Source organism: Chelonia mydas, chromosome 12, assembly GCF_015237465.2.
Source record: "Chelonia mydas isolate rCheMyd1 chromosome 12, rCheMyd1.pri.v2, whole genome shotgun sequence".
Lineage (NCBI taxonomy): Eukaryota > Metazoa > Chordata > Testudines > Cheloniidae > Chelonia > Chelonia mydas.
Window position 1 is genome coordinate 42,262,246 of NC_051252.2, and position 27,588 is coordinate 42,289,833.

At 47.4% G+C, this 27,588-nt stretch overlaps 1 protein-coding gene across 4 annotated transcripts in view; it reads left to right on the plus strand.

The window, feature by feature from the left end:
- PHLPP2 (PH domain and leucine rich repeat protein phosphatase 2) overlaps positions 1 to 27,588 on the plus strand; it is a 153,550-nt gene that overhangs the window by 83,247 nt on the left and 42,715 nt on the right. For all 4 annotated transcript variants that reach the window (XM_037877416.2, XM_037877417.2, XM_037877418.2 and 1 more), the window contains 6 exons: positions 2,623 to 2,683; positions 8,995 to 9,090; positions 15,913 to 16,068; positions 16,949 to 17,149; positions 26,236 to 26,398; positions 27,243 to 27,373. In XM_037877416.2, the coding sequence (XP_037733344.1) occupies positions 2,623 to 2,683; positions 8,995 to 9,090; positions 15,913 to 16,068; positions 16,949 to 17,149; positions 26,236 to 26,398; positions 27,243 to 27,373 (808 nt within the window). The remainder of the gene's footprint in view (positions 1 to 2,622; positions 2,684 to 8,994; positions 9,091 to 15,912; positions 16,069 to 16,948; positions 17,150 to 26,235; positions 26,399 to 27,242; positions 27,374 to 27,588) is intronic.

The following is a 27,588-nucleotide window of genomic DNA, read 5'->3' on the forward strand; positions in this document are numbered from 1 at the left end:
CCTTCTGTCATCCCCCGCCCCCAAAACATAGCTACTCCAAACACAGGTTGGCGGCTCCCTAGAGTTTAGCCCTACTCTCAGTATCCTGTGGAGCAATAGCCACTTCAAAGATGGAAACTGTAGCAGCCCAAGGGGTTATCCCACAGAAGCTTGTTCTGCATCCTCTGTTCGATCCAGAAAGGGCCTCTCCTCTCAGTATTAGTACTGTTGATGGTGTAGTATTTTATTTACTTGTATTACAGTAATATTCAATCAGATCAACACCCCATTTTGCAAAGTGCTTCACAGACAGAGTAAGAGACTGTCTCTTCCCTAAAGAGTCTGCCATCTCGGTTAAGGTTATCCAATCAAGTGTATGTAACAAACAGAAGGAGAAGGAGGCTAAGAGTAACAGACATGGGAACATGTGGCTGCATGGGCACATGCCCAGCTTTCGGTTTTTAAACTTATAAAACAATAGGAGCAGTTTTTAGGATCTTAATGATATCTGTAAGCCCCACTGGACACCTGTATAGCCATTATTTCTTGCTGCCAGGGATGTCTTGTTTCAGTAACATTGCCAAATGTGCAGCTGGATGCTTCATACTAAATCTAGCTGAGTCCCTTTGCTGCATCTGGGCTGAAAAACAGGAGTCTGTGTAGTTTCCATACAGAACAGCAGTAGCTCACTTTACGCATAGCAGCCACATGTTTCTGGGATCTATATTTCTGTAGTATCTGGCTGATGAATCTTGCCCATATGCTCAGGGTTTAGCTGATCGCCATATTTGGGGTCGGGAAGGAATTTTCCTCCAGGGCAGATTGGAAGGCCCTGGAGGTTTTTCGCCTTCCTCTGTAGCATGGGGCACGGGTCACTTGCTGGAGGATTCTCTGCTCCTTGAAGTCTTTAAACTACGATTTGAGGACTTCAATAGCACAGATATAGGTGTGAGGTTTTTTTGTAGGAGTGGTGGGTGAAATTCTGTGGCCTGCGTTGTGCAGGAGGTCAGACTAGATGATCATAATGGTCCCTTCTGACCTAAATATCTATGAATCTATGAATCTATTCCTAGGTTTGAAGGCGGCTCTGGAAGTCTGGTTTAATCCCTTTTAGTAGCTTTGGTGTGAGCATGATCTATGTGGCAGCCAGTGGCAGCTGGTGACTTTTTTCACAAGTGAAGCACTTATCAGAAAGTCTCACAAATTCCAGTATACATCATCGTCCTTGTAGTCATGATCGGACGTGTCTGCTCTGCCCTGTCAGACTATCGCAGTTTCTCCCTTGTGCTTGCAGGGATCCCGTGTCATTGGCCCCATGGCGATGCCGCAAGCCCTTTGCAGCTTTGCTGTCACAGCCCCGCTCCCTTGCTCACCAGCCAGGAGTGTAGGAGCTGTCCCTGGGCAGGAACTGTTGAGCAACAGGGTGGGTTCCCCAGTGGCTGTGGGCTCGTTATCCTGGTTGGTGTCCTGGCCAGGATGACTGCAGCCTCCCCTGTGCCCTAGTGTCTTGGGCCCCTCTGCCATGCAGGGAGCCCCCTCTGCTGTGTCAGTGCTGGGAGGGATCCCCCTGCAGCCCCACTGTCAGAAGTTACCTTAATTGCTGCAATCCTGCCGTGGCCTCACCAAGCCGTGATTACCCCTGCAACACCCTCATAAAGTGACTCCTGTGCATTGTAAGTTGCCATGGTAATGAGGCAGCTTCCTGAGGCACCAACACCTGTATCATGGTTTGAACCTCACCTGCAGCTCTACATTTTCTGGCATTGTTTCAGTGTGGATATGGAGAGAGTAATGTGACAAATTTAAATCAAATTATAAGACCTTCTTGTAGACTTTTGTTACTATCAATGAACATACTTAGCTGTCCTTAAGCATCTCTCTATATATACAAAAATGTAGCTTTTGGGAATTAGCTTCTCAATATTTTAGTTAGGCTGTGCCTCATTTGCCTAGGCTGATGAACCTTCCAATGAGTACAGCCTCTTGCAGCAAAGTGAACTTTCCTGACTTGTAGAACTCACTGACCCTTCCCTCTAGTTCATCATGCTTTTCACAGGGAGAAAAGGACATGGAGGTGCATTTCAGTAGCATCTTATAATAAGAGTTACAAATGGAAGGCTGTCCGTGCAGATTCTCACTTTAGTGTGTGGCATTGTTGCTTAAAGTACTGATGTTGGGTTGTAACAAGAATGATCATTTTTGTTTTGCCATGTTCACTAGCCGTCCAGAGCAATGCCGCCTCTGGTGCTTTGATTAAATGATCTATGCTCTCAAGTTATTCTCATTTTTCTGCTGTTCCTGTGAGTGAGAACAGTTCTCTTGCTGCCCTTTGTGCTGCACTGCATCATACTAGAGACAAGAATCCTATAACCACCGCAGTAGAAATAATAATCTCTTGGAACACCCTTTTAGAGAAATATGTAGTTCTGATACCTGAGGAGAGAAGAACTGCAGCCTGGCTCTTCATACCATGGGCTTTTCCTGTCTGCGGTTGCAACAAATGTCTGTCTGAGCCCTATCTGGTCATCCTGAAGGGTTGGCACTTGATATCTACCCTAGTATATTTCTGGGAAACAGTGTCTGTGTCTCTGTTGTTCCCCTTCTAGCAGCCTGGACTCATTACTGTTTCCTTTATTTGATCAGGTCTGATGACTGTAAATGTTTATCCAGTCCCTAGTCTGCTGACCTGCCTAGAAATCTCCCGGTAAGTGGTGACACACAAAAGGATACAAAGTGAAATCCTGGGGGGCCTGGACCACTTCCTGCAGATTCTCTGGAATCCAAGTCCTGGGCCGCGTGTATTGAATGACACAGGCACTCTCTCTAGGCTTCTTGGGAAATTACAAGGAGAAACTCGATCACTATCAAATCTGAGTTTTGCATGGATCTATCAAAGGTCTTTATGTAGTGACTGCCACTGTTGCACGGGATCTGTCTCTTCAAAGACTTCTGCTCTTGTATCCCTGAAAGGATGCTTAGTTGGATTTTTCTGTCCATTCAGTTGACTGTTCATTTTAAATGCCACTTTGTTATTTCAGGCCTTTTCCATCCCCAAAACTTGCCTTCAGAAGAGAAATCTTTGTTCCTTAGAGCTCAGCCCCATAGCATGCCCTTCCCCCATGTGCATGTTGGCTTCCATGGGAATTCTACCACAATTCAAGGGGTCAGCATAAATTCCAGTGCCTGAGTTTTCGTGCCTCTGAAGCTCTATTCATGTAGGAGGTGAATATGCTTCTGGAGTTAAACACAGCAGTGATCGGAGTGGGCTTGTTGTACGGGAAAGTTTTGTCAGTATGCTGGTATAATTAAACCAGTATGCATACCACTATAACTGCCTATCAGGGATTTCTCTTCCAGAATGAGAGTGGGTTTTTTCTGTTTACTTTAAACCTCTTCCAAAACAATATTAGCTATACTGCAAAAGGGCATTCTGGTACTGGAGTAAGTGTGTCCACATGAGGAGTTATACCAGTATAACTGTATCAGTTTAATTCATACTGTAGCTTTTACCAGTATACCTTTCCCATGTAGACAAGCCCTTAGTCCCATTTCCTGATGGTGTTGGGAGCTTTCAGTTCATCAGCTGATTTCTCTGAGTTCATGAAGCAACTTCTACAATGTCCAAATATTCCTCTTCCTGCCTTCTAGAGCAGGGGTGGGCAAACTTTTTGGCCCGAGGGCCACATCGGGGTGCGAAACTGTATGGAGGGCCAGGTAGGAAAGGCTGTGCCTCCCCAAACAGCCTGGCCCCCTGACCGCCTCCTCCTGGGACCTCCCGCCCCTAACTGCCCCTGCTCCCCGTCCCCTGACTGCCCCAACTCCTATCCACACCCCCGCCCCCTAACAGGCCCCCCCGGACTCCCACGCCTATCCAACCCCTCTGTTCCCCATCCCCTGACCGCCACCCCCAGAACCCCTGACCCATCCAATGCCCCCTGCTCCTTGTCCTCTGACCACCCCCTCCCAGGACTCTCCTGCCCCTAACCACCCCCCGGGACCCCACTCCCTATCCAATCCCTGCTGTTCCCTGTCCCCTGAGTGCCCCGACCCCTATCCACACCCCTGCCCCCTGACAGTCCCCCTAGTACCCCACTCCCTATCCAACCCCCCCTTTACCCTCACAACCGCCCCCCCGCCGAACCTCTGCCCCATCCGACCGCCCCCTGCTCCCCGTCCCTTGACTTCCCCCCTGGGACCTCCTGCCCCTTATCTAACCACCCCCACTCCCCGCCACCTTACCATGCCACTCAGAGCAGCAGGACTGGCTTATTGGAAAGCCTGGGACGTGGGCTGGTGCAAGCCTCGCTGCCTGTGCAGCAGCGTGGCTGCGGGGCAGGGGGAACAGCAGGGGAGGGGCTGGGGCTAGCCTCCCCAACCAGGAGCTCAAGGGCTGGAAAGGACGGTCCCGCGGGCTGGATGTGGCCAGTGGGCCATAGTTTGCCCACCTCTGTTTTAGAGGAAATGGGAGGGATATAGTTCTTCTTTGAGTGATAGTAGGTATAAATATTCAACAGTTGGTGTTTGCTTGTCCAGTGTGCTCGTCTCAACTTTCTTTTCATCCATTAGGGTTGGTACAAGCTTCCTTCACATCCCCATTTGTTCCAGGAAGAATATAAAAGATGGAGCTATCCAACCACACCCAGTTCATTCTTACTGCTTGTGGCATGGGTCAGAGCAGCTCACTTTTTGAGCAAACATACCTGTTTCTCATTGTGCATAGTTCTTATAGCTGGCAGTTAGTAATAGTGTTAGGTTTTTACTTTTCCCGAACTTGGGTTCTTCAGCGAAGAAAGGAATTCTCCGTCACTGAATGTTTGGTACCAATTGCCTGCAGGGGAGACCACAAGTCCTCAGACTTTAAGAGCTGCCCCTCATATAAGGCCATTATCTCCCAAATGACCATCATGCAAGGGGTCTTTTCCATTTCAGCAAGGGATACGTTTCAGATCATTGCAAAATCTTTATGCCTTCTCAAAGCGGACCCAGCAGTTGATGGAGTCCCACCTGAGGGCCTTCCTGATGGAGCAGTCTCTGTGCTGAGACTCTGATCCTGGCTTCCAGATATTGAGAATCTCTGGGGACTGGAGGTCATAAAAGTCAGTGCTGGTGGCCTCTTCAAAATCTTCCAAGGTACCCTTAAAATCCTTCTCATCTTCTAGGAAGCACCTTTAGGGATTTACCTGGACTTTTGATATGGCCCTCCTCACTGATGCTGTCCCAGTTCCTGGAATCAACAGTATCAGCACTGTTGCCTCCATGATCCTCAGGGCCAGCTAGATCGGTACCCTCAGCACCTACTGGGAGGGCACACACTCTTACAGAAGAAAACTATTTCTCATCCTCATTCACATAGCACAAGAACCAGGGTAAGCCAATGAAATTAATAGGCAGCAGGTTTAAAACAAATATAAGGAAGTACTTCTTCACACACCACACAGTCAACCTATGGAATTCATTGCCAGGGAATGTTGTGAAGGTCTCAAGTATAACTGGGTTCTAAAAAAAAGTAGATAAGTTCATGGAGGATAGGTCCATCATGGCACACATGCTCAGGATGTTCCTAACCTCCAACTGCCAGAATCTGGGAGTGGATGACAGGATGGATCATTTGATAATTGCCCTGTTCTGTTCATTCCCTCCAAAGCATCTGGCACCGGCCACTGTCAGAAGACAAGATACTGGGCTAGGTGGACCATAGGTCTGACCCAGTACGGCTGTTCTTATGTTCTTCTCCTCTGCCTCAGAAGGGAGCCGGCAACTGCCCCTAACCAGGTTCCAGGACTCTGTTCTATCATTTTCTCCTGTATGAGAGAAGGATACCCACCTCTGGCCAAGGCATGAGTACAGTACTAACCCTGAGTACAGTACTAACCCCACCTGGAGTTCAGAACCACAGACAGCAGCCGCCTTTTCCCATGCTACAACCACAAAACCCAGAGTAGCTTGTACCAGCTAATTTGTCTTCGTAATCACTCAACGAAACCCTGATATCACACCAAGTGATGGCCACTCCAGAAGACCATAAATCATCCAGGACTTGATGAGGCATATACCAACAACTATAGAGATTCCCACCAAAGAAGTATATGACACACTGCACAGGCTGCTCAATATATTACATATATCGATACCATGTTGTGTAGCAATCATGATAAACAAGGACCTACTAGATCCTGTGAAGACCCTGTGGCAGACACCAGCATCATTAGCACCAACCTCAAAGTAGGCTGATAGATAGTACCAGATGCTGGCCTATTCATACCTGATACAGGGATCACTCGTAGTGACTGTGGCAAATGAGAGAATGTGCCACAGCTACCAGAATTTGGCTGCAAGGATAAGGAGCCTAGACTTTCTTGGTAGGAAATTGTACTCAACCTTGAACCACCAAATAAGGATATTGAACTATCAAGCAATCCTAGCAAAATATGACTACCTTGACTGGTGTTCCGTGGAATGTTTTATTGACAAACTGCTGCAGGAATTCAGAAGTGAGTTCTAAATCATCCTGATGGGCAATTGGTTGCCAAGACAGCTCTGTGGGCAGCATTGGACGCTGTGGATATGGTCCCCAGGCCCATGGCAACAATGGTTATAATGTGCCATTCCTCACAGGGGACACATGACCATAGGCTTAAAGGGAGCATCCATGACTTTTGAGAGAGCTAAGTAAAGATCCCACATAGGGAGTGGATTCCTAAATGATGGACAGTCTAGAAATGCCTCTCAGGAATCTGTTTGCCATTGAGTGTGAAAATACTGATTGATCACTTAGTGGATGGATGACTGATATGGCAGCCAAAAGAACTCTCAGCAAGAGACCAGTTTCCGCTGGTATAGTTATTCCCACATAGCCTGGAAATGTGGTGCTGGCGGGTCCAATTGGAGAATCTCATCCACTTTGAGAAGGACTGTGCTGTAGTCTCTGTTTGCATAAGCTCCTCATTTCTGACTCCAGTGAGAGTCATCAGCTGAGAGTCATCAGGTATACAGGCTACCACTCGAAGAAGAAAAGAGGCTACTTGCCTGTACAGTAACTGAGGTTCTTTGAGATGTGTAGTCTGTATATGTATTTCATCACACACCTGCCATCCTCACTACTTCAGAGTCTTCACAAACCACTAAAGATGGCAAAGGAACTGGATGTAGTTAGGTGACTCCGTCCTTTATACTCTCACCAGAATGCACAAGGATATGAAGGGCACATACGCCACCCCAACCAACACTGTTAACTAGAAATTTTTCTAATGCATGAGCATTGGGCATGCAAACACCAACTGTGGAATATGAAGACAGGCTACACACCTTTAAGAACATGAGTACTGTACATGCAAGTAACCTCTTTGTACTTCATATTAAGTGTTCCCCTTCCCAGGGAAGGGGTAAATATTTTCTTTGAAAAGTGCTTTGAATATGTCAGTTGCTATATGAGGTCTGGATGTGGTTAGGGCTCAGACAACCCTGTGTTCCCCCTCTCAGCCAAATTGTCTCAGGAGAGGGGGACTTGGTTACTGAGAGGTCTAATCTAATGGCTGCCTCAATTTCTTAGGGTTTATGGCAAGTTTAGCTCCACAGACTTTGCCCAGTTCTAATTGTTTCACATCTAGGCTGCAAAGTTCTCAAGTGACACTCCCCCTCACCCCATGCTATCAGAAAAACATTCTCTCATTTTGTTAATTTCTATTTTCCCTTAGTATAGAGGCACCTGAGAAAAATAGAAAGAAAATGTCAGGTTTCAGAGTAACAGCCGTGTTAGTCTGTATTCGCAAAAAGAAAAGGAGTACTTGTGGCACCTTAGAGACTAACCAATTTATTTGAGCATAAGCTTTCGTGAGCTACAGCTCACTTCATCGGATGCATACTGTGGAAACAGTATGAAACAGTATGCATCCGATGAAGTGAGCTGTAGCTCACGAAAACTTATGCTCAAATAAATTGGTTAGTCTCTAAGGTGCCACAAGTCCTCCTTTTCTTTTTAGAAAGAAAATAGATTTGGCAAGGCTAATTTGGTGAGATTGAGACCTATGGTTCATGGCTGTAGCTCCTTGATAGAAATAGTCTGCCTCGATTTTCATGAACATAAAGTAGAACCTGATGCCAGTCTGAGTTTAGGATTGATTAGGCCTCTGGGTAAAAGGAGTGAGAGCAAAAGATTCTTCTGAGGATGCTTCCTGAAACACACAGGCTTTCCTGTGTTGGTGCTCTGAGAGAGAGTGCAGGTTGCCGTTCCTCTGCTGAATTCTATTCTATGGGACAACTCTCTCTTCGGCCCCTTTCTCATATCTTGTGGGCAAAGGTACAGCACAGCTGTTCTTTTGAAAGAGAAGAGAGCGGTGAAGAGAGTGAAGCATCTCCTCATAACGGAACAGACTAGCATGAAAGGAAAACGAACATTTCCAAGACTAGAAGCCCCATTAAACCAGCTTGGCATGACTAGGTGACTGGCAGCCTTTCAGCTCTTGATCATTAGTTCAGCATTCAGTCAGTAGAAGTTGAAAGCTGTTACGAATGGCTGTTTATTGGGCCATGATGTAAAAATCTGGGAAAGGGAGATATCTTAGCCTAGGTCCCAGTGGGCAGGCTACCTTCTTGTTCAGTGCTAATTTCCCCCTTGTTGGCAGGTCTCAGCAGAGAGACCAAAGACTGAATGGACCATGGAATCTGGCCTCTCCTCTCACTCAAGCTCTGGGGTGAAGTGCATCAACATGCCAGCATAGGGAAGCTTTCCCTGCTCCTGCCACAGCTGTGGATAAAACATCATGGCCATGAATCAGCAGTCTTTACCAGCCCTACACTCACTGGTTTTGTTTTAAATGAGTTTGAATGAGATCTGGTGTGTGTGACTGATGCTACACTGTCGTTTCTTTTTCTTTGGGTTCATCTCTTGTGCTATTTTATATTTGAGAATCACTAGAGTGTTCCAAGAAAATCTACACATGATGGGTTATAGGTTCAGTAGAATTCTGATATCTTGCTGTCCCTCCTCCTCTTATGCTTTCCATTTCCTCTTCTCAGTAACCAGCTGCTGTGTATCCCTGACTGGGCCTGCGAAGCAAAGAAACTTGAGGTTTTGGATATGAGCTACAATCTCCTCACAGAGCTTCCATCAAGGTAATAGCAAACCTCCTTCTTGGCCAAAGGTGGGACTCCCTCCAGTGTGTGTGTCTTGGGGGAAAAGAGTGATAGTACTCTTCTATACTCCGCCCCCCTCAACAATGTTTCACTTGCTTGTGATGCCAATATGTGGTGCCACACTGTCTGGACTGTGCATATATTCAAAACATTGATAGATTTTTAAGGTCAGAAGGGATCATTTTGATCATCTCATTTGACCTCCTGAATAACACAGGCCAGAGAATTTCATCCAGCGATTCCTGCATCTACCCCAACAATTTGTGGTTGAACTAGAGAGTATATTGTAGAAAGATAATCCAAGCTTGATTTAAAGGCTTCAAGTGCTGGAGAATCTACCACATCCTGTGAAAAGATTTCAGTGGCTGATTATCCTCAACAATAAAATGTATGCCTTATTTCCAGTTAGAATTTTGCTGATTTCAACTTCCAGCTGTTGGATCTTGTTGTGCCTTTGTCAACTAACTTAAAAAAGCTCTGTAATACCAGGATCTTCTCCCAGTGTAGGTTATTTTAGACTGTTGCCTCTTTTCTATGAGTTGCTCTTAACCCTCCCCCCCCCCCCCCAACTAATTAAATATGGTCACACATGCTGTTCTTGGCTCCTCAGGCTTGCCTCTATCTCATTGGGATTCAAAATCAGTCACAAGCAAAATTAAGTGAGAGGAAATATTTAAACATAAAAATACAACTGATAACTGGGAATTATTTAAGAATGGTTTGTTAGATGCCCAAGCCCCACATTCTTCAATCACAAAAGAAGGCTACTTCAGTTAAAAAAACCCCAATAACAATACATCCTGGCTAAGAAAGGAGGTGAAAGAGGAAGTAAAAAATAATGGAAAAGCAGCGAAGCTGATAGCAATGAGTACAAATCAGCAGTTAGGAAATACAGACAATTGATAAGGAAAGCTAAAGGTATCAGTGAAAAATCTATGGCCAGTAGGGTTAAGGACACTAAGAAGGAATTCTTTAAATATGTCAGGAACAAATTAAATCCTACCAGTGATATAGGTCTAATACTTGACAAGAATTGTAAAACTATCAGCTATGATGCAGAAAAGGCAGAGGTATTCAATAAATATAGGCTTTCTGTATTTGAAAAGAAGCAGGATGATGTGTTCTCATATCTCAGTGTGATGATGAAATACATTCTGTTTTATCAGTATCTAGGGAGGATGTTAACCATCAACTGTTGAAGTTAAACATTTTTAAATCTTCAGGGCCAGATATATTGAACCCATGAATATTAAAAGAATTGTCCTAGGAGCTCTGTGAAAAATTTGGCTTGATTTTTAACAAATCTGGGAACACTGAGGAAGCAAAAGCCAATGTTGTGTCCATATTTAAAAAGGGTAAACAAGTTGACCCAGAAAGTTATTGATTGGCTGGTTAACCTGATAATGAACCTGGGCAAAATCATTAAAACGCTGATATGAGATACAGTCAGTAAAGAATTAAATTATGGTATCATAATTAATTCCAGTCAACATGGTCTTATGAAAAATAGTTCTTGTCAAACAAACTTGATACCATTTTTTATCAGATTACAAGTTTGACTGACAAAGGTAATTGCGTTGACATAATATACTTAGAGTTTTATAAGGCATTTGAACCATGACATTCTGATTTAAAAAAAAAACCCACTATACAAAATCATATTAAATGTATTAAAAACTGGTCAACAGATACAGAGAAAAAAGTAGCTGTAAATGGGGAATCATCATCCAGTGGAGGTGTGTCTAGTGACATCCCTCAGGTATCTATTCTCAGCCCAGTGGTATTCAAAAAACTTTATTAGTGATCTGGAAGAAAACTTAAAATCATGGGTGGTAAAGTTTGCAAATGACACTAAAAGTGGTGGAGTGGTAAATAATAATAGGGACAGGTCAATTGTACATGCCAGCCTGGATTGCTTGGTTTAAAGGGCTCATTTGAGGAATGTATTTTAACACAGCCATTTGCATAGTCCTGCACTTCATAACAAGGGCTGTTGGTCACATTTATAAGATGGGGGACTGTATCCTGGAAGAGCAGAGATTTTGGAAAAGACTTACTGGGACATGAAAACGAGTAGAAAGTGAGCTTCTGGTGCAATCCAATAACTAAGAGAGTGAATGAAATCCTTGGATTTACAATCAGGGAAATATCAAGTATGAGTAAGCAGTGGGGGGACCATTACTGGATACTGTATCCATTTCTGGAGTCCACACTTTAAAAAGGATGTTGACAAATTGGAAAGGCTTCAGAAAAGAGTTACAAGAATGTTTTGAGGTCTGGAAAATATGACACCTAGCCAGAGACGAAAGAAAAGCTCAATCTATTTAGAGAGACAAGGAGGGTGAAATAAAACGCTTGTCTCTTTCACCAACAGAAGGTGGTCCAATCAAAGATATTACCTCACCCACCTTGTCTCTCTAATATTCTGGGACCAACACACCTACAACACCACCTCAATCTATGTAGTTTATTGAAGATTAGGTTAAGAGGTGACTTGATCACTATATATAGTCCCTACGGGGGAAAAGATTTCTGATAGTAGACAGCCCTTTAATTTGGCAGAAAAAGGTATAACAAGATCCAGTGGCTGGAAAGTGAGGCTAGACAAATTCAGAGTAGAAATAATGTGCAAATTTTTAACAGAGAGAAATTAACAGAAACAACTTACAAAGGGATGTGATGGATTCTCCATCACTTGAAGTCTTTAGATCAACATTGGATGTCTTTCTAAAAGATGTGGCTTAGCTCAAGCAGAAGTTACAGGGCTAGAATTTTGGAATGACAATCTATGGCCTGTACTATGCAGAAGGTCAGAGCAGTTGATCGTAATGGTCTTTTCTGTCCTCCAAATCTGTGTATGTTTTTGGGCAGAGCTGCTTTATGTTATAGGCACAATAAATGTATGGCAAGGGTCAGTGTGCCCAGAGTATGTGATGATAGAATCTCAACTTCCATTTCAATTCAAATGATACTTAATTCAACCCAAGGTACTTAAGGAGCTGGCTGAAGCATGCTAAGAACATAAGAATGGCCATACTGGGTCAAACCAAAGGTCCATCCAGCCCAGTGTCCTGTCTACCGACAGGGGCCAATACCAGGTGCCCCAGAGAGAGTGAACCTAACAGGTAATGATCAGTGGTCTCTCTCCTGCCATCCATCTCCACCCTCTGACAAACAGAGTCTAGGGACACCATTCCTTACCCATCCTGGCTAATAGCCATTAATGGACTTAGCCTCCATGAATTTATCCAGTTCTCTTTTAAACCCTGTTATAGTCCTAGCCTTCACAACCTCCTCAGGCAAGGAGTTCCAGAGGTTGACTGTGCGCTATGTGAAGAACTTCTTCCTTTTATTTGTTTTAAACCTGCTGCCCATTAATTTCATTTGGTGGCCCCTAGTTCTTATATTATGGGAACAAGTAAATAACTTGTCCTTATTCACTTTCTCCACACCACTCAGGATTTTATATACCTCTATCATATCCCCCCTTAGTCTCCTCTTTTCCAAGCTGAAAAGTCCTAGCCTCTTTAATCTGTCCTCATATGGGACCCATTCCAAACCCCTAATAATTTTATTTGCCCTTTTCTGAACCTTTTCTAATGCCAGTATATCTTTTTTGAGATGAGGGGACCACATCTGTACGCAGTATTCAAGAAGTGGGCATACCATGGATTTATATAAGGGCAATAAGATATTCTCCGTCTTATTCTCTATCCCTTTTTTAATGATTCCTAACATCCCGTTTGCTTTTTTGACTGCCGCTGCACACTGCGTGGACGTCTTCAGAGAAATATCCACGATGACTCCAAGATCTTTCTCCTGATTAGCTGTAGCTAAATTAGGCCCCATCATATTGTATGTATAGATGGTGTTATTTTTTCCAGTGTGCATTACTTTACATTTATCCACATTAAATTTCATTTTCCATTTTGTTGCCCAATCACTTAGTTTTGTGAGATCTTTTTGAAGTTCTTTGGTCTTAACTATCTTGAGCAGTTTAGTATCATCTGCAAACTTTGCCACCTCACTGTTTACCCCTTTCTCCAGATCATTTATGAATAAATTGAATAGGATTGGTCCTAGGACTGACCCTTGGGGAACACCACTAGTTACCCCTCTCCATTCCATTCCACTAGTTACCCCTAACCATTAGCAGTTATCTTTAAGAATTCCTGGAGGATGGATGAGGTCCTAGAAGACTGGAGAAGGGCTAACATAGAACCTATCTTTAAAAAGAGGAACAAAGCGAACCTGGGGAATTATAGACCAGTGAGCCTAACTTTAATTCTTGGAAAGATACTGAAACAAATTATTAAACAATCAGTTTCTAAGTACCTGGAAGATGATGGGGTTATAAGAAATAGCCAGCATGGTTTTCTCAAGAACAAATCATGCCAAACCAACCGTATTTTCTTCTGTGACAGGGTTACTTTTAAGTGGATGGGAGAGGGGGAGCACGAAGCAGTAGATATGATATATCTTGATTTTTAGTAAGTCTTTTGACAGTCCCACATGACAATCTTATAAATTAACTTGATGAAATTCCTATAAGGTGGGTGTACAACCGGTTGAAAAACTGTACTTGCAGAGTATTTATCAGTGGTTCACTATTAAAGTGGAGGGGTGTATCTAATGGGGTCCTACAGGAGTCTGTCCTGGGTCTGGTACTGTTCAATATTTGCACTAATAACTTAATGACTTGGATGATGGACTGGAGATTATGCTTATAAAATTTGCAGATGACACCAAGCCAGGACAGGTTGCAAGCACTTGGGAGGGCAAGATTGGAATTCTAAACAGTCTTGACAAATGGGAGAATTTGGTCTGAATTCAACAAGATGATATTCAGTAAAGACAAGTGCAAAGTACTTAGGAAGGGAAATCAAATGGACGACTACAAAATGGGGTTAGTACTTCTGGAAAGGATCTGGGGTTTACAGTGGATCACAGATTGAATATGAGTCAATAATGTGATGCAGTTGCAAAAAAGGCTAACATCAGTTTGAGATGTATGGTATGTAAGACACAGGAGCTAATTGTCGAGCTTTACTTGTCACTGGTAAGTATTGAGTCCAGCCATGGGCACCACACTTTAGGAAAGATGTGGACAAATTGGAGAGAGTCCAGAGGAGAACATCCGAAATGATAAATGGTTTAGAAAACCTGACCTATGGGGAAAGCTTAAAAAAAACTGGGCATGGTTAATGTGAGAAAAGAAGACTTAGTGGGGACCTGACAATAGTCTTCAAATATTTTAAGGGCTGTTATAAAAAAGGACTGTGATCAGTTGTTCTCCATGTCCACTGGAGAAAGGACAACAAGTAATGGGCTTAATCTGCAGCAAGGGAGATTTAGGTTAGATATTAGGAAAACCTTGCTAATTAAAAGGATAGTTAAACTCTGGAACAGGCTTCCAAGGGAGGTTTTGGAATCCCCATTGTAAGTTTTTAAGAACAGGTTGGACAAACACATATCCGAGATGATCTGGGTTTACTTGTTTCTGACACAGCACAGGAGGCTGGACCTAATGACTTCTTGAGGTGCCTTCCATCCGTACATTTCTGTGATTATATACTTCTGGTCCTCATAGTGGCACAGAAATATTTGGGTCATATTTTCAAGGTTAACTGATGCAGTAACGTGTCTCAGTATGCAGAGGGCTTGAAACAATAGTTCTGAGGTGGAGAACTGCCCTGGCTATAACTGATGCAGAGAGAGGACCAGCAGCCTCTAGAGCCAGGAAATAAGTAATAGAGCAGACTAGTCTCCTGAAAACCTGAGGGTACTGCACTCCTGTCACTGCTCAGAGAAGAGGGCCACCATCAGCAGTACAGGGGCGGAGGCCTCCTGGCTCGTCTGAGTAGATGAAAGGAGGAGTAGGCCACCAACAACTGCTGCTGGCTCCTTCTGGAAGCCAGAGGAGAAGGTGCCCTACCCCAGAGCAGGTGCTGTATGAGGAGAATTGGATGTTACACCTTCATCCTTGGAGCAGGGAAAAAATGATGCTGATATCTCCTCAGCACCATTCACTGGTGGTTCCCAAATAAGCTGTCACCTGCAGTGGCTCTCAGAGCTCCCTAGCATAATGATCTCTTCCTTTCCTACATGTTGTCATGAAATAGATGCCAGTGTCAGCGCTGTTAACTGAGTTATCTCACTGAAATTAATGGGGCAGTTTATACCTGTTTGTTGTTATTTCTATATGTCTGCAGACTCAGGTAGACATCACTGTAGTGGTTACACTCAGCTCAACTTTCCGAAATTATCTTTGCAGTCATTAGGATTAGAGACTTGGGTTGTTTTTTAAAGAAAAGCGGAGGTTCTGGAGAATATGATGGCAGCTTCAAAACCGCACTAGGTTGTTGATCCAGCGCAGTTCAAGCCCAGAATCACTTTGTCAGCATTGAGAATAGTCTCTTCTGTCAGAAGGAGGAAGTCACTAAATTCTAGTCCGTCCTTTGCTGTTCCATTCCTCCTTCATCCTACACTGTGAAGTACGCTCACAGTGTATCTATATACACATGCCTACAGCACAAATCAGGGATCTCTGCATACATGTACAATAGCTTGGATAGAACTGCAGGGGCACTCACATACATATGTGTACACAGAGGTAGCGGCTTGCCTGATCACGCATGCTTCTCACTCTTTGCATTGTTTAAAATTCACTGACCCAGGCAATGTAATGTTCTTCAGCCCTAATTTTGTTTAATAACAGGATTAAAGACCAGGAGCTTTCTGCTGTGGGGCTCTGAAAGAAGGGTGAGCCAAACTAATTCAATAAGCTCTCTGTCCTCCTAGGACCCTGAGTAGTTTGAGTCTTCGGAAGTTGATGGTGGGGCACAACCATGTGCAGAGTCTTCCATCTCTGCTGGAACACATTCCCCTGGAGGTGCTGGACCTCCAGCATAACCTGATCACTAAACTCCCGGAGATGTTCTTCTTCAAGGCTCTGAAGTAAGTGGCAGCAGAACACATTTTGTTAGGATGGAAGTTTTTACCTAACTCTGGGTGAAAGATCAGTTTCCTCTGGCTGTCTCACCTTTGGAGCTGTAAAGGGTTATGGTGCTGTTTGCGTGACTGATGGTGCCAGGTTCTGGTGCTTAATTGCCTGCTGAGTAAGAGGTAATAGGACAGATTTGTGTTTTATGAGGCAGTAATCCAGGTGCCAAGGGGAGAAATCACCCAGCTGGCTGCTGAGGGAATCAGGTTTCTGTATAATAGCAGGAAAGGTGAGTGTAGTCTAGGCCACCAGCCCACCAAGGAAGTTGCCTGTAGTTATTATTATTTCTCTACCACAATTCATATGCACACTCGAACAAAATGCACTGAGGAGTTTTCATTCTTTGACACCAGTATATAAGTTTTTCAGGTACAAAGGAGAAAGCAGACAGGCACTTGGAAACCACTGTGATAGGTGCAGTATAAGGTGTTAAGGGCAGAGAAGAGATACTCACTGGAATGGAATAATCCTAAATAAAGTAAAACACAAGCTTTATATTCCCAAGTGACTGTGAGAGCTTCCTGCACTCAGCTTTTTTCTACCCATTCCCTGTGTTATCTCTCAACTTAGCTTGCAAACTCTTCAGGGCAGGGATTCCCTTTTTGTTGAAAAGCACTATGTGCATCTCTAATGCTATATAGCTAGTCATTTTTAGATTGATAGATTTTTAAGGCTGGAAGAGACCATTATAATCATCTGGTATGACTTCCGTTATGATAACAGGCCATAGCTATCTGTCCAGGTTCTCATATGGCTTCTATCACTGTCGTATCTGGTGAAGTGGTTTCGATGGGATGGAACGGAACCTAATGTCTCTTAATCTGTTGTTGTTAGTCTCAGGTACTTGAATGCATCTGCCAACAGCCTGGAGTCCTTGCCATCTGTTTGCCCTGGGGAAGAGAGTCTCAGCATGCTGCAGCTACTTTACTTGACCAATAATAACCTCACAGATCAGTGCATCCCTGACCTGGTGGGACACGCAAACTTACGGGTCCTGCACCTGGCAAACAACCAACTGCAAACCTTCCCTGCAAGGTAAATGCACGCAAAAGGTGGGGAAAGGTAATGCTCAGCTAACAGGGCTAGAATCAGTTGACTCAGCTGGGTTAGAGTGAGTGGGTTTCCTTCCCTCATTGGGAACTGGTAGGAGCTTATCGATGTCATGATGAGATGCTGTGCCTCTGATATGTGACTCAAGATTCACTTCCTCCCAAGCATCCATCAGTATCCCTCAGGATAGTGCTGGCCACTGTGGTTCCTGTACTCCTAGTACATGCCGAGTGCGGTGGAGGTGGGGGTGTATGGCTGGCTGAGCCTGGGGCGGCTGCATTGCTAATAGCAGTGGGCAGTGCAGTTTACAGCAGCTGTGAAGGCTGTTGAATTGTGCTGTTCATACAGTCATAGATTTTCAGGCTGGAAGTCCGTTCTGATAATTTAGTCTGATATCCTACATACCTCAGGCCATATAATTTTATCTGTTGATTCCTACGTTAAGTTCATAATTTGTGGTTGAGCTAGAGCATCTCTCTTAGAAAGGTACCCACTTTTTATTTAAAGACTTCAGGTGACTGAGAATCCACCACATCCTTTGGTAAGTTGTTTCAATGGTTAATGACCCTCACTTAAAAGAAGAAAAGTGCCTTATATCAAGTCTGAGTCTGTTTAGAGTCAACGTCCAGCCATTGGATTTTATAATGCCTTTGTCTGTTAAAGAGCCATATAGCATCAGAAATCTTACCCCCTGAAAGTACTTCTAGACAGTGATCAAATCACTTCTTAACCTTCTATTCTTCTTCGAGTGCTTGTTCACGTCCATTCCACATTAGGTGTGCGCACACTGCGTGCACGAGCGTCGGAAACTTTTTCCCTTAGTGGCGCCCGGCGGGCCCCCTCCGAGTGGCACCACTGCGCCGTGCATATATACCCCAGCCCAACCCCCTCCAGTTCCTTCTTACCGTCCGTGGCGGCGTTGGAACAACCTCTCTCTCTCGTAGAAGAGCAGTCCCTTAGCCTTTTCAGAGCAGCTGTTGATGGAGGCCGCATTGCAGCCACCGGGCCCGGAGCACCCAATGCCGACTCAGGCTTCCTCGGTGCATAGTGCCCCAAAGCCGTTGAGAGACCCGGCACCGGCTAAACACCGTAAACTGTCGGCCCTGGAGCGCCAGACTAGGCCCTGGCACTGCTCGTCCTCCCCGGTGCGGCCCCCGGCGCAGCCGAAAGGAAGGCGCGGTCGTTCCCCACACAGGAGGCCAACGCCTCCCAAGGCCCCGAGCTCCGATAAGAGCGGAAAGGCTGTGGTACCGACGCCAACATCAGCGGTCCCGGCAGCACAAGCCCCACCAAGCTCAGACCTAAGTGAGCTCAGTGCAGACGATGGGCTCGAGGGCATAACGGATCAGCCCTCCACGCCTGGCACCTTTGAGGCTGCAAAGGACCTCATCGAGCTGTCAGCGGCGAGCCCTCTCCCGCATAGGGACAACCCTCCGGCACCCATGCGACGGGTGCTATCGAGGGGTAAGCCAGCAATGGTGTGCCGCTCGAGGACACCGTCCCGGCACCACTCCCGGAGTTGGTCCCGGTCGAGCTCCGACTCCGCGGACTCACAGTTACTGGCAACCCAGAAGGAGGTCGCAGCACCGGTAGTGGGTCGGTGTGAGGAAGCACCGGAAAGGGAACACCGCTCTCCGGCACCACCCAGAGACCGGCACCGGGAGGAGTTGAGACAGCCCTCGCCAGAGGACTCCTGCAGATGGTCCCGGTCCGGGGAAACTCAGGCACCGGTCCAGATCCAGGTCCCGGTCCAGATCTGATCCCGGTCCCAGTTCCAGGGATACCAGTACTGCTCCCGCTCAGCCAGGAGCCGCTCATTCTCACGCCGGTGCAGATCGTTGGCACCGCCGTGGCCTTCGCAGTCGGCGTCGCCGCAGTCCGGCGCTGAGTCCGGCCACTGTAGCTACCTGCACCAGGCCCCGGACAGCAGAGACCCTCAGATGGGCTGACAACCCCAATGGGGACCACCAGGCCATTGGCCTTTTTGGACCCCCTAGGCCTATCAGGCAGTCAAGGGGCCCTGTCCAGGGCAAGTTACTCGGTGCAGCGATCCCGGTCCCTGCACCAACGCCAGACGGTGCCAGAGGCTACAGTATCCAGGCCCCCAGCATCCCCCCAGGATAAACTGGAGAGACCGGCACCGAGTGCAGTGCCGTCCCATGGACTCCTGCTCCGGCCCAAGCTGGAGGCCCCTCCCACGGGAGAAGGGGAGCAGGAGGACCAGCCAGAGGGAGTCGAGCAGCAGCTAACCTCCTCGTTATCCCCGGATGAGGCGGTGGCGGGTACAGCGGTGTCCGGCCCTCCACCGATAGACCATAGAGCCCACCAGGAGTTGTTGCGCAGGGTTGCCCAGAACTTGGGGTTGCAGGCCGAGGAGACGGTTGAGCAGGAGGACCCCATGGTGGACATTTTGAGCCCCGAAGGTCCATCCAGAATAGCGCTCCCGCTCATTAAGACCATTCAGTCCAACTATAAGACCATATGGTAGATCCCAGCCTCCAGCTCTCCAACGGCCAAAGGAGTGGAGTGTAAATACTTTGCCCCATCTAAGGGCTATGAGTTCCTGTTCTGCCACCCGAGTCCATGCTCCCTAGTGGTCTCAGCAGTAAATGAAAGGAGTGCCATAGACAGGAGGCTCCAGCCCCTAAGGCCAAGGAGGCAAAACGCCGGGACCTTTTTGGCAGAAAGGTATACTCATCTGGGGGCCTTCAGCTGAGGATTGCGAACCAGCAGGCCATCCGCAACAGGCATAATTTCAACTCCTCGGCGGCGGTGGGGAAGTTTAAGGACAACCTCCCGCAAGGTTCCCAACAGGAGTTCACGGCCCTGGTGGACGAGGGCAAGGCAGTAGCCAAGACCTCCCTGGATTCAGCGGACGTGGCGGCTAGAACAGTCGCATCAGGGGTGGTCATGAGGCTCTTGGCGTGGCTCCAGGAGTCAGGCCTGCCGCCCAAGGTCCAGAATACACTCCAGGACCTCCCTTCGAAGGGTCCGGCCTCTTCTCGGACCAGACAGACACGAGGCTGCACAGCCTTAAGGACTTGTGGGCTATGCTTAAGTCGCTGGGTATGCACACCCCGGCGACCCAGAGGAAGCCCTTTAAGCTGCAGCCTCCCCCTCAACGCCAGTACCAGCCTCGCCATAGGCATGAGCCTTACCGTAGGCGAGGCAGGGATAACAGGCGCCGGCGCAACAACAGTAACAATAATGCGCCGGGCCAGAACCAAGGCCAGCACAAACCCCAGCCGGGCACTAAGCCAGGCTTTTGAAGGTGTGCTCGAGGACAGCGTACCAGACCAGTCACCGGATCCATCCCTTTGTTTCCTGAACTGCCTGTCCCGTTTCTCCCGTGCGTGGTCCAACATTCCGTCAGATCGTTGGGTCTTACGCACGGTGCAGAAGAGGTACCCGCTGCAGTTCTCCTCCCTCCCCTCCTCCCACCTCCCTTCCCCATCCCTCTTCAGGGACCCCTCTCACAAGCATCTCCTAGAGAAGGAAGTCCGCTCGCTGCTAGAGGCAGGGGCGGTAGAGGCGGTGCCACACAGCCTAAGGGGGAAGGGGTTCTACTCCCGGTACTTCTTCATCCCCAAGGCCAAAGGGGGCCTTCGCCTCATCCTAGACCTGCGCAGGCTCAACAAGTTCCTGGTCAAGGCCCGGTTCCACATGGTCTCTCTGGGCACCATCATCCCTTCCCTGAATCCGGGGAACTGGTACGCCACCCTCGACATGAAGGACGCGTACTTTCATATCGCCATCCCACCCAGCACATCGGCGGTTTCTACGCTTCACCATGGGCCAAGAACATTACCAGTTTGCGGTTCTCCCGTTTGGTCTAGCCGTGGCCCCACGGGTGTTCACGAAGTGCATGGCGGTGGTGGCAGCCTTCTTACAGAGGCAGAGAATCCGGGTGTACCCGTACCTTGATGACTGGCTCCTGGCGGGTCGATCCGAGGCGGAAGTGCTGGGCCATGTGGAGGTGGCCCTGAGATTGTTCCGCAAGCTGGGACTCCTGGTCAGCATCCCCACGTCCACGCTCGTACCCACGCAGAGAGTAGAATTCATAGGGGCAGTCCTGGATGCGGTGCAGGCCAGAGCAAGCCTTCCAGTATCCCGATTCCAGGCTATCCAGCAATCGGTGGCCTCCCTGCGCCAGTCTCCAACGACAACGGCCAGGTGCTGCCTGCGGCTGCTGGGCCACATGGCAGCATGCACGCACGTGGTCAGGCAGGCCAGACTGAGACTCAGGACTTTGCAGGCGTGGCTCGCTCGGGTATACCGCCTAGGCAGGGACCCCCTGGACTTGGTAGTGACAGCCCCATGGGACGTGCTGGACTCCCTGCGGTGGTGGCAGTCCCAGCCCGTGGTTTGCGAAGGCATCCTCTTTGCCGCCCCACAGCCGGACCTGACGCTGGTGACAGATACGTCAGACCACGGATCGGGGGCTCACCTGGGGGACCTCATGACGCAGGGGTTGTGGTCCAGAGCAGAGCGTTTGCTCCATATCAATGTGAAGGAGCTCAGGGCGGTTCGTCTCGCCTGCCAGACCTTTCATGCCACTCTGAGTGGTCACAGCGTGACAGTTCGGACAGACAACACTACTCCCATGTTTTATATAAACAAACAGGGCGGGGCCCGTTCCTCGCCACTCTGTCTCGAGGCTCTCCTCCTCTGGGACCTTTGCATAGCCCATGCAATTCACCTTGAGGCGTCTTATCTCCCGGGGGTACGAAACTCCCTCAGCAGGTCGTACCGCATGCACGAGTGGATGCTCAGGGCGGACGTCGTGCTTTCGCTCTTCCGCAGGTGGGGGTTTTCCCGGGTAGACCTGTTTGCCACCAGGGCCAACGCCCAATGCCCACGGTTCTGCTAGTTCCAGGGCCGCAGCCCGGGCTCGCTCGCAGACATGTTTGCGATCCCGTGGAGAGGGGGCTTGATGTATGCCTTCCCCCTGCTCCCCTTGGTACACGTGGTCCTACTCGAGGTGCGTAGGGACAGGGCGGCAGTGATCCTCATCGCCCCAGCCTGGGCCCACCAGCATTGGTACACATCGCTCCTAAAGTTGTCGGTGGAGGCCCCAGTAGTCCTGCCCCTACACCGGGACCTCATTACACAGGACGGCGGGCGGCTTCTCCACCCCGACCTGCAGTCACTGCACCTGACGGCTTGGAGGCTCTGTGCCTAAACGCCCTGGAGAGCCAGTGCTCCCTTCCCGTGCAGCAGATTCTGCTTGGCAGTAGAAAGCCCTCTACCAGGGCGACCTATATGGCCAAGTGGAAAAGGTTCTCATGTTGGTGTGAACCCCAACAGGTGTGGCTGTGCCAGGCCCTAGTGCAGGCCATCCTGGAGTACCTCCTGCACCTCAAGCAGCAAGGGCTAGCCCCGTCCTCACTCAGAGTACATCTGGCGGCCATCTCCGCCTTCCATCCGGGGTTCTTGGGAGGCTCGGTGTTTTCCCACCCAATGGTGGGACGGTTCCTTAAAGGGTTGGAGAGGGTGTTTCCGTACTCACGTCCCCCAGTCCTTCCATGGAACCTTAACCTGGTCCTCTCTAAACTCATGGGACCCCCTTTCGAGCCCCTCACTTCCTGTTCTCTCCTCCACCTTTCCTGGAAGGTGGCATTTCTGGTTGCCATTACCTCAGCCAGAAGGGTGTCCGAACTGAGGGCCCTCACCTCTGAGCCACCGTATACAGTATTTCACAAGGACAAGGTGCAGCTCCGACCGCACCCCAAGTTCCTCCCTAAAGTGGTCTCCCAATTTCATTTGGGCCAGGACATCTGTCTCCTGGTGTTCTTCCCGAAACCCCATACGGACCCGAGTCACCACAGCTTGCACACCCTGGATGTGCTTCGAGTGCTGGCGTTCTATTTGGAGCGCACCAAGCCCTTTCGCAAATCCGCGCAGCTGTTTGTGGCTGTAGTCAAGAAAATGAAAGGCCTCCCTGTGTCAGCGCAGCAGATTTCGTCTTGGATTACAAGCTGCATCCGGGCGTGCTATGAGCTCTCAGGTGTTCCGGCCCTGGCGGTCACAGCCCACTCGACCAAGGCGCAGGCAACTTCCACGGCGTTCCTGGCACAGGTGCCGATTCAGGAGATCTGCAGAGCAGCCACCTGGTCCTCGATGCACACCTTCACGACCCACTATGCGGTCAACCAACAGGCCAGAGAGGACGCAGCGGTTGGCAGAGCGGTCCTCCAAGTAGTTGTTCCGTGACTCCTACCCTCCTCCAGAGGTAAGCCTGTAATTCACCTAATGTGGAATGGACGTGAACAAGCACTTGAAGAAGAAAAAACGGTTACTCACTTTCTCGTAACTGTTGTTCTTTGAGACGTGTTGTTCACATCCATTCCACCACCCACCCTTCTACCCCTCTGTCGGAGTCGCTGGCAAGAAGGAACTAGAGGGGGTCGGGCTGGCAGGGGTATATATGCACGGCGCAGTGGCGCCACTCGGGGGGCCCCGCCGGCCTGACGGGAGCCGCTAAGGGAAAAAGTTTCTGACACTCGTGCACGCAGCGCGTGCACACCTAATGTGGAATGGACGTGAACAACACATCTCGAAGAACAACGATTACGAGAAAGTAAGTAACTGTTTTTTCAATAAACTAAATAGATTGACCTCGGATCATTTGGTTGGCTCTTCTCTGAACCCTTTCCAGTTTTTTAATATCCTTTTTTTCATAGCTATTTAGGTCAGAAGGGACCATTATGATCATCTAGTCTGACCTCCTGCACAACGCAGGACACAGAATTTCACCCACCACTCCTGCAAAAAACCTCACACCTATATCTGTGCTATTGAAGTCCTCAAACCATGGTTTAAAGACTTCAAGGAGCAGAGAATCCTCCAGCAAGTGACCCGTGCCCCATGCTACAGAGGAAGGCAAAAAACCTCCAGGGCCTCTTCCAATCTGCCCTGGAGGAAAATTCCTTCCCGACCCCAAATATGGCAATCAGCTAAACCCTGAGCATATGGGCAAGATTCATCAGCCAGATACTACAGAAAATTCTTTCCTGGGTAACTCGGATCCCACCCCATCTAATATCCCATCACAGGCCATTGGGCCTATTTACCGTGAATATTTAATTACCAAAACCAGGTTATCCCATCATACCATCTCCTCCATAAACTTATCGAGTTTAATCTTAAAGCCAGATAGATCTTTTGCCCCCACTGCTTCCCTTGGAAGGCTATTCCAAAACTTCACTCCTCTGATGGTTAGAAACCTTCGTCTAATTTCTAGTCTAAATTTCCTGGTGGCCAGTTTATATCCATTTGTTCTTGTGTCCACGTTGGTACTGAGCTTAAATAATTCCTCTCTCTCTCCAGTATTTATCCCTCTGATATATTTATAGAGAGCAATCATATCTCCCCTCAACCTTCTTTTAGTTAGGCTAAACAAGCCAAGCTCCTTGAGTCTCCTTTCATAAGACAAGTTTTCCATTCCTTGGATCATCCTAGTAGCCCTTCTCTGTACCTGTCCCAGTTTGAATTCATCCTTCTTAAACATGGGAGACCAGAACTGCACACAGTATTCCAGATGAGGTCTCACCAGTGCCTTGTATAACGGTACTAAAACCTCCTTATCCCTACTGGAAATACCTCTCCTGATGCATCCCAAGACTGCATTAGCTTTTTTCACCGCCATATCACATTGGCGGCTCATAGTCATCCTATGATCAACCAATACTCCAAGGTCCTTTTCCTCCTCCATTACTTCTAATTGATGCGTCCCTAGCTTATAACTAAAATTCTTGTTATTAATCCCTAAATGCATGACCTTATACTTCTCACTATTAAATTTCATCCTGTTACTATTACTCCTGTTTACAAGGTCATCCAGATCCTCCTGTAGGATATCCCTGTCCTTCTCTAAATTGGCAATACCTCCCAGCTTTGTGTCATCCGCAAACTTTATTAGCACACTCCTACTTTTTGTGCCGAGGTCAGTAATAAAAAGATTAAATAAGATTGGTCCCAAAACCGATCCTTGAGGAATTACATTGGTAACCTCCCGCCAGCCTGACAGTTCACCTTTCAGCAGGACCCGTTGTTGTCCTGCTGAAAGGTGAACTGTCCAAGTGATCCAGGTTGATCTCTAGAACTAACTCATCCTTATTACTATTTACTAATCCACCAATTTTGTGTCATCTGCAAACGCTACTATAAGCGAGTCTTTATTTTCTTCCAGATCATTGGTAACAGTATTGAATAGCATTGGGCCATCAACAGACCCTGCAGGACCCAACTAAAAAAGCTCCTATTGGATGATGATTCCCCATTTAGATTTATTTTTGGTGATTTATCAGTTAGCCATTTTAATGCATTTAATCTGTTAATTTGTTAATCAGAATGTTGTGTATACAATGTCTTAGAAAAGTCTAAGTATATTATGTTAACACATTTATCTATGTTATCCAAACTTGTAATCTCATCAAAAAACTGTATCTAGTTTGTTTGACAAGACCTATTTCCATAAAACCATGTTGATTGGCATTAATTATGTTAGTATCATTTAATTCTTTATTGATTGCATCCTATATTGGCTTTTCCATGATTTTGCCTAGGGTCAGTGTCAAGCTAATCAACCTATTGTTTCATGGGTCATGCCATTTAGCCTTATTAAATACAACATTAGCTTGTTTCCAGTCATCTGGGACTTCCCCAGCATTCCAAGATTTGTTAAATATCTACACTCAGTGACCCACATAGCTTCTTAGTCAATTCCTTTGAAACTCATGGGTACAAGTTCACTGGTCCTGCAGAGTTGCCTATGATGAGTTTCTCTTCTGCTTTCATGCATGTAGGAGCCAGGAGCAAAGAAATCAGACCACTGGGCAAATCCTGGCCTTACAGTCCCTGTTCTCACTACCATGTTTCCTTGGAATTGCTGGCTGTCTCCTATCCATAAATCAGAAACACAGCTAGTAAGCAGCTGAACCTTTCCTTTGGCTGCTTCCCTAGATTCTCCTGCCCAGGGAGCAGATTAACCCTTTGGGTCCTGTGCCTATGAATTCTGATGGTGGCAGGTTCTGGCTCATGAGATGTGCTACTTTGGGTTTTCCCTTCAGCAAACTGAGCAAGCTGGAGCAGCTAGAAGAGCTGAACCTGAGTGGCAACAAGCTGAAGACGATTCCTACAACGATCGCAAACTGCAAGCAGCTGCACACACTTATTGCACACTCAAATGAGATCAGTATCTTCCCAGAGATCCTGCACCTACCTTGTATTCAGGTATCCCTGAAGGGTGAAAGGCTTCAGGAAATAGCTGGGGTGGAGGGATAACAATGGAATTCCTGGGAGAGGAACTGCAGGCTCCAGTGTTAGAGATGCAGGTCCCATAGAGGGTATAATATGTGCATCCTGTATCTATTCTGTTCCTTCTTGTTTGTTTCCTCTCTAAATTAAACAGTCACAGACTTTTCATTCCCTCCTTCAGATTCATTGTCCATCTCTGAAACCCCTCTATTTATATAATTTATGAGACAGCAGGAGCAGAACTGAACACCCAAGTCCAGCTGAGAGTATTCTGCACATATCTGTATGGGGCCCAATCACTACACTTCCCACCACTTCTGATCACCATCCCCGTGGGGCCCTGTCACTACATTCCCCGCCCCATTTAGGATCTCCCCCAAACTCCTAAGAGCCCTGTCACTATATTCCCAACTCAATCCCATTACTGATCTGCACTTGGTGGTGGGTTCCATCACTACATTCCCCACCCCACTGCCAATTAGCTCCCAGAAATATGTCATGAAAATGGAACTGACAGGCCTGACCTACCAGTGGAAAAGAGACTTAGAAGCCGATAAGGCAAAGAACTAGTGATCTGTGACCCAGAACTGAGAGAGGCTATCCCCCTGAAGATATTACACTCCCCTTATAATATGGACTTGAGGATATAGCAGCAGGGCCTCTGGGGGTTGGAGAGAGATCCAAAATGGGGTGGGCAATGTAGCGATGGGGCACTGGAAGGTGGGGGTGAGCAGACATATGGAGGGGAAATGTAGTGATGAAGCCCTTGGGGGGTTGCAGGGAAGGGATCCCTCTCTGTTATGCTTTCTCTATTCTGCAGTTTGTAGACTTGAGCTGCAATGAACTAACAGAAATCGTGATCCCTGAGGTGCTGCCAGCTACCTTGCAGGAGCTGGACCTGACTGGAAACACAAACCTGGTGCTAGAACACAAGACCCTGGACATCTTCAGGTGAGTTGTGGGGCTGCCAGGCCAATGAAGCAAGAAGCTCTCTGGGAAGGGCTTATCAAGCTGGGCACAAGCACACAAGATGCATTTTAATACAGACAAATGTAAAGTCATACGTCTAGGAACACAGAATGCATTCCATCCGTGCAAGATGGGGAACTCTATCCTGGGAAGCCATGACTCTGAAAAAGACTTGAAGGATCATGGTGGATAAGCAG